Source organism: Myotis brandtii, unplaced genomic scaffold (assembly GCF_000412655.1).
Source record: "Myotis brandtii unplaced genomic scaffold, ASM41265v1 scaffold61, whole genome shotgun sequence".
NCBI classification, from domain to species: Eukaryota; Metazoa; Chordata; class Mammalia; order Chiroptera; family Vespertilionidae; genus Myotis; species Myotis brandtii.
Genome location: NW_005370318.1, coordinates 3,324,010 through 3,331,644, shown reverse-complemented (window position 1 = coordinate 3,331,644; position 7,635 = coordinate 3,324,010). Strand labels below are relative to the sequence as shown.

General features: G+C 48.1%; 1 protein-coding gene across 1 annotated transcript in view; it reads left to right on the top strand.

Moving 5' to 3' along the window:
• Positions 1-6,106: 6,106 nt before the first annotated feature.
• The window catches only part of HCK (HCK proto-oncogene, Src family tyrosine kinase), a 34,673-nt gene continuing 33,144 nt past the window's right edge, over positions 6,107-7,635 (top strand). The window contains exon 1 of the mRNA XM_014550671.1: positions 6,107-6,321. Within this exon, the coding sequence (XP_014406157.1) occupies positions 6,251-6,321 (71 nt within the window). The 5' untranslated portion in view covers positions 6,107-6,250. The remainder of the gene's footprint in view (positions 6,322-7,635) is intronic.

Genomic DNA, 7,635 nt, shown 5'->3' with positions numbered 1-7,635 from the left:
GTCAGGTCAGGCTGCGGTGCAGCGGGAGGGAAGGGACCGTCTGGGGGGCTGCGGACGGACCGTGGGATGAGGGCAGAGCGGGGAGCGGGTACCCAGGTGAGGGGCGGAATGGCTCAGCTGCCACCCCGGGAAAGTTGGAGCGGAGGGGGCTCGGGGCGCCCAGTGCCTTTATGCCGGAGCTGCCACTGCTCTTGGCCGTCCAGGTTCCCCTTCTGCGAAAGAAAAAAATTAAAAAACGAGAAGGAAGGCATGGGCTTAACGAAGCCGGGCGGGGGGAGCCCTTACGGTTCCTAGTGGGGGTGGGTGACGGGTCACGGCGGGTTGGCAGCGGTCGTGGGGAAGGGGACGGCTGGTCAGAGGCGTGACGTGCCAGCCACACCCAGGCGGGCTGCAGCTGGGAGCGCTCACTGCGCCCTCCCCCGCCTCCCCCTCCTCCGTCGGGCCCTGATCCCTCCCAGGTCTTGGCCAAACTCCAAAACCTCATGGACTGACCGCAAGGTGTGTGCCTCTTCACTTTCCTCCTTGATGGAAGTGACAGGGGCAGGTCACTCTCATCTCCGAATCCGTGTCTTCATCTGTCCAATGGGGCTATTCGTTCTTTCTCCCGAGGCTGCAGTAGCTGGCGTGTGCCGAGCGCCTGCAGGTGAATACAGTTTAGTGCCCTGGTTAAGGGAGGGGCGAAGGGCGCCACCTGCCCGCGGGACTTTGGGCCGGGATTTGGCCTGCCAGTGCCTCCGTTTCCAGAACTATAGGATGGGGTCATAATAATAATGGCTCCCTAACAGGGTTGCTTTGTTGTTGTTTTAAAATAGGTTTTTATTGATTTGAGAGAGAGAGAGGAAGGGAGAGGGAGAGAAACATCAGTTGGCTGCCTCCTGCAAGTCCCTGAAACACAGGCATGGGGCTCTGAGTGGGGATCAAGCCCCACTTCTAGATGGATGGGAGGAGGCTCAACCAACTGAGCCACACCAGCTGGGGCTCACAGGGCTGTTTTGAAGATTAGATGAGTTACTGAAAAAAAGCTCTTAAAGCACTGCCTGACAGATATATATGCATGCAACATGTTAATTACTGTCATAGCAACCTAGCCCAGTGGTTCTCAACGTTAGCGGTACATCGGAATCACCTGGAAGGCTTGTCAAGACAGATTTCTGGGTCCTGACCCCAGAGTTTCTGATTCAGTAGCTGTGGAGCAGGAACCCCGAGAATTTGCATTTCTAGTAAGTTCCTGGGGAAGCTGCTGCTGCTGGTCCAGGGACTGCGCTTTGAGAACCACAGAGAGGCCTCCATAAATGTCAGTTCCCTATCTCATGGCTTTCTCCTCACTGATCATTTGTGGGGGCTGGGAGGGTAGAATACAGAAAAAGTGAAAAGAATCATATATTAACTATCCCAGGGACCCACCACCTAGAATTAACAAATGTTAGCATTTTGTCATGTTTGTTTCAGATTTTTAAAAAAATGTTTGAGCCCTAGCTGGTTTGGTTCAGTGGATAGAGCGTCGGCCTGCGGACTGAAGGGTCCCAGGTTTGATTCTGGTCATGGGGCACATGCCTGGGTTGCTGGCTCGGTCCCCAGTCGGGGGCGTGCAGGAGGCAGCCGATCAGTGATTCTCTCTCATCATTGATGTTTCTATCTCTCTCTCCCTCTCCCTTCCTCTCTGAAATCAATAAAAATATTTTAAAAAATGTTTGAAAATAAGAGATAAAATGGAAACCTCCTCACCTTGCATCCCCTCTGTTCTGTTTCTCTCCCTCCCTCGAGGACTGTCATGAATTACAGTCCTTCCAGCCTATGTCTTTATAAATGTATTGCATGTACATGGATGCATAAACAATACATAGAATTGTTCTGTGTAGTTTAAAGATCTACATAAATGCTATCTAACTGTGAGATTCTTCTGCAATTCCCCCCGCCCCACTTCTTATCATTAAGTTATCAGGGTCTAGCCAGGATGAGAAAGAGAGGTCTAGTTCAGTCTTTCTAAGTGGAGGGTCCTGTGGGTGACCACCCTCCCTTATTTCTCATTCCCTGCTGAGGAACATCAGGTTGTTTCAGGTGTTCACTGCAACAAACAGTACCGCTGGGACCATCCTGGATGTGTGGCCTTGGGCTCATGGGCAGGTGTTTCTTAGGGAAAATGCCAAGACACTGGATGGCTCTCCAGAAGGCGCACCTCTGGTCCTGTCCTTTTGTGGGAGAGGAGGCCTGAGGCCTGGAAGGGTCACCCAGGGAGTCTGGGGCAGAGGAGAGAGAAGAATCTAGCTCTGCTGACCTCCCAGCTCTTCCTAGATCCAGGGCCACTGTCCCAAGTCCCCTGTTCTCAGCTGCAGGAGAGCAAAGATTTTCATCTGTCTCTTTCATTGTTCTGACACTTAGTAGACTATGGATGCATACAGTTTTTAAAAATTTGGATAATAAGCATTTTAGTTTATTTTTATATAGTCTTCTTTTCCGGGCACTTTTTATTTAACATAATTAGTAAAATGCTGCATATACAATGTTTATCCTACTTATTCATTTAGCATTGCATTGTAAGCATTTTTCCATGTCATTAAAATATCCTTGAATTTTTTAAGGCTGCATAATATTCCGTGGTTTGGATGTACCATATTTTGTTTAACTATTCTAGCAACGCACTTTTATGTAGTAATATTTTTAGGCAGAATTTACATAACATTATAAAATTAATCATTTTAGAGTGACTAAAACAGTGGCATTTAGTACATTCACAATGTTGTGCAACCACTATCTTTATGGAGTTCCAGAACATTTTCATCCTCCCAAAAGGAAACACCATTCCCATTAAGCAGTTATTCCCATGCCTTCCACGCCCAGCTATTGGCAACCACCAACCTTCTTTTGGTATCTATGGGTTACTTTCTCTTGGACGCTTCATATAAACGGAATTATACAATATGAGACCTTTGGTGTCTGGCTTCTTTCACTTAGTAGAATGTTTCAAAGTTCAACCACATTGTAGCATGTATCAGTATTTCATTCCACTTTATGGTTGGATAATACCTCATTGTATGTGTATACCACATTTTGTTTACCCATTCATCTGCAGATGAAAATTTGCATGTTTTCACCTTCTGGCTAGTGTGAAAATGCTGTGAGCACTTGTTTTCAGTTCTCAGGGCTAGACACCTAGGCCTGGAATTGCTGAGTCATGTATTAATTCCATGTTTAACTTTCTGAGGAATTGCCAAATTGTTTTCCACCATTTTACAGTCCCATCAGCAATGTACAAGAGTTCCAATTTCTCCACATCCTCACCAACACTCACTGTTTTTCTTTTTAAAATATCATTATTATTATTTTAGAGAGAGGGAAGGAGAGGGAGAGAGATAGAAACATCAATAATGAGAGAGTCATCCCCTACTGGGGATCAAGCTCACCACCCAGACATGTGCCTTGACCAGGAATCAAACCACAACCTCCTGGTTCATAGGTCGGCACTCAGCCACTGAGCCACACCAGCCAGGCAAAAACTATCCCGATTATTATAGGCATCCGAGTGACAGGATGGCAGAGATGCATGCAGACCGAGGCCTTAGTCCCAGGACTGCTGAGTCTTCCTTACCCCAGAGATAGGGAGAAAGTTAGTTGCATTCAGGGGACTGACCAGGGCTTGGACTTTAAACTCTTCTAGAAATCGAGTCCCACCAGGGCACAGACATGCTGTCTCCTGAACCACTGTATCTGTAACACCTGACACCTGGTACATAGTAGGGCCTCAAAAATATGGAACATAGGAATGTTGAAGCACCTCTCCCCTTCCTTGACTGGGATGTTTCAGCACATAGGTATGTTTTAGTTGGTCCTACACAATGATTCTTTTTAATTAGTTGCTAACATTTGAAGTTGAGACAGCCCACACAAATCTGGATTTCTGTCTTCTCTTGAAAACTTGGGAGAGTTAGCAGTCCTGGGACTATGGCCTGTCTCCATGCTTCTCTGCCATTCTCTCCTGGCAGCATTGGTGAAGCTGAGTAGGGGCACTGTGCACTGCCCTGAGCTGTCCAGTTTGCACCACCCTTGCCTGGAATACTTTCCTCATGTGGCCCTGTGGGCTCCTACAGCCATTTGAATTTTCAAGCTCTGCCCTCCAATCATGCCAGGGCTTCCCCCCACTTTTTTTTAAAATACTTTTTTATTGATTTCAGAGAGGAAGGGATGTACAAGAGTTCCAATTTCTCCACATCCTCACCAACACTCACTGTTTTTCTTTTTAAAATATCATTATTATTATTTTAGAGAGAGGGAAGGAGAGGGAGAGAGATAGAAACATCAATAATGAGAGAGTCATCCCCTACTGGGGATCAAGCTCACCACCCAGACATGTGCCTTGACCAGGAATCAAACCACAACCTCCTGGTTCATAGGTCGGCACTCAGCCACTGAGCCACACCAGCCAGGCAAAAACTATCCCGATTATTATAGGCATCCGAGTGACAGGATGGCAGAGATGCATGCAGACCGAGGCCTTAGTCCCAGGACTGCTGAGTCTTCCTTACCCCAGAGATAGGGAGAAAGTTAGTTGCATTCAGGGGACTGACCAGGGCTTGGACTTTAAACTCTTCTAGAAATCGAGTCCCACCAGGGCACAGACATGCTGTCTCCTGAACCACTGTATCTGTAACACCTGACACCTGGTACATAGTAGGGCCTCAAAAATATGGAACATAGGAATGTTGAAGCACCTCTCCCCTTCCTTGACTGGGATGTTTCAGCACATAGGTATGTTTTAGTTGGTCCTACACAATGATTCTTTTTAATTAGTTGCTAACATTTGAAGTTGAGACAGCCCACACAAATCTGGATTTCTGTCTTCTCTTGAAAACTTGGGAGAGTTAGCAGTCCTGGGACTATGGCCTGTCTCCATGCTTCTCTGCCATTCTCTCCTGGCAGCATTGGTGAAGCTGAGTAGGGGCACTGTGCACTGCCCTGAGCTGTCCAGTTTGCACCACCCTTGCCTGGAATACTTTCCTCATGTGGCCCTGTGGGCTCCTACAGCCATTTGAATTTTCAAGCTCTGCCCTCCAATCATGCCAGGGCTTCCCCCCACTTTTTTTTAAAATACTTTTTTATTGATTTCAGAGAGGAAGGGAGAGGGAGAGATAGAAACATCAATGATGAAAGAGAATCATTGATCGGCTGCCTCCTGCACGCCCCCCACTGGGGATCGAGCCCACAACCCGGGCATGTGCCCTTGGCTGGAATCGAACCCGGGACCCTTGAGTCCGCAGGTCGACGCTCTATCCACTGAGCCAAACCAGCTAGGGCAGGGCTTCCCTTTTTATAGAAAAGGAATGTCAGGCCCAGAGAGGGTAAGTTTCCCAAAGCCACACAGCTAGTAAGTGGTACAATCTCTCTTAGCCATCTTTCTCAACAAACCCCCACAGCACTTTGATCTTCACCCCATTTCTACAAAGTTCTCTACCCCAGGAGTGGAAGTTTCAGTGTTCTTTCAGGGGCATGGGTATTGATGCAGGAGAAACCCTTGCTTGGATGTAACATGTCCATGGCCACTCATGCTGCACCCTCAGGGTGCCTCTTGCACCCCTAATTCTGCCCTAAGACACCTGCCTGAGCTCCCACCAGCACCCTGAGATCCTTGGGCCCGGGAGACTTAGGTGCAGAGAGTAGAGAGACCCTCCCTCATCACGACCAGAAAAATGAAGAACAATAGAGCACAGAAGACTTGAGTTGGATGCCTACGTTGCCTCATACGAGTTGTGATGCATCGGACAAATTCCTTCCCTCTGAATCTCAGTTTTCTCACCTGCCAAGTGGGAATAGACGGGTACTACCTCACAGTTCATGCAGTACAATTCTTGATGTTAACACACAAAAACCACGCTCCATATCTCCCAAGGCTATATATGCCTGAGCTTGAGTTTCCCCAGAAGCAGACGCTAGAAAAGACTTCAAATGCAGTTACTAGTTAACTTGAGAACTGACATTAGAAAACCCTAGTAGGGGAGTGGGGAGGCGTGCGCGCAGAGAGAGAGAGAGAGAGAGAGAGAGAGAGAGAGAGAGAGAGAAGGCAGCCTGTAGAGGTCTGTATCAGGAGTCACCCTGCAGGCACCGGGAGCTCAGTTCCACTAGGAGCTCTGGGAGGCCATGAACACCCTCTCGAGGTGAGGGAACAGCTCCTGGTTGAGGGCTCCTCCTGGGGCTGGGGGTGATATTTCTCTAGCATTTCAGCTTGCCAAGCTCATGGGCAGAGCAGGTACCAGTGGCCATGGAGAAATCACCTGGGCAAAGAGATGCAGGCACTGGCAGTTGGAAATCTAGCGAGAGAGGCCTGAAACGGTAAAGGGCAGAGTGAGGGGTGGCCACCGACAGCGTCTGCTTCTATATACGGGGATGTAAGTGCAGAGTTAGAGGCTACCTGGAGGGGGAAAGGGTGGCCGTGGGGGACACTTACAGGGAGGATTCCAAGGGAGCCTTAGATTTATCTGTAATGTTTTCATTTTTAACAAGGATGATGTACTGTTTTACTAGGTGATGAAAACTCATTTTGAAAACCATGTATACTCTCCAAACAATAAAAGAAACAGAGGCTTTATTACTTTCCAACTATTAAAAAGTAACTAAAGCCCGGCCAGCATTGCTCAGTGGTTGAGCGTCAACCTATGAACCAGAGGTCACAGTTCAATTCCCGGTCAGGGCACATGCCTGGGTTGTGGGCTCGATCCCTGGTGTGCTGTGCAGGTGGCAGCCAATCAATGATTCTCTCTCATCATTGATGTTTCTATCTCTCTCTCCCTCTCCCTTCCTCCCTGAGATCAATAAAAATATTGGGGGGGGGGGGTAACTGTAGAAGGGTCGGAGCATGAGTTATTGTGGCTTTGAGGGTTCCATTTGTGGAGGACAGATCTGGGGGCAGCTGACCTTGGAGCATGGTGGGAGGTTGCCTGAAGGGGCCACCTCCACTCAGATTCAGTCAGGGAAAGCCTTTGTTCCTCTCCGAGCTGTTCTCAGTTTAAACACACACTCGTAACTATTGCTTAGGCAGGGAAGACTGGGGCACCCAGGAAGCTAAAAGGAGACTTCATTCAATTATTCAAGAATTTATTGTCACCTACGGTGTTCTGGTAGGACAGTATCCCAGAAGGACTGGGATCTCACATTCTCTGGGGAGAGGGGTGATAGACAAATCTATGGGGTAAAATATGAGGTGCGTTAGTTACTTCAGGTCCTTTGAGAGGCAGACTCTCAGAGATATTAAATATACAAGAAACTTACTAGAGCCCTGACTGGTTTGGCTCAGTGGATAGAGCGTTGGCCTGGGGACTGAATGGTGCCAGGTTCGATTCCGGTCAAGGACATGTACCTTGGTTGCGGGCACATCCCCAGTAGGAGGTGTGCAGGAGGCAGCTGATTGATGTTTCTCTCGCATCGATGTTTCTGACTCTCTATCCCTCTCCCTTCCTCTATGTAAAAAATCAATAAAATATTTTTTTTTTTAAAAAAAGAAAGAAACTTACTAGAAAGGATGCCTGTGGAAGAAACTAGGAGAGGCTCGGAGTGCTGTCAGATGGCAAGGTGTTTGACTCCAGGTGAAGAACAAAGGGAAGGAAGGAAGGAAGGAAGGAAGGAAGGAAGGAAGGAAGGAAGGAAGGA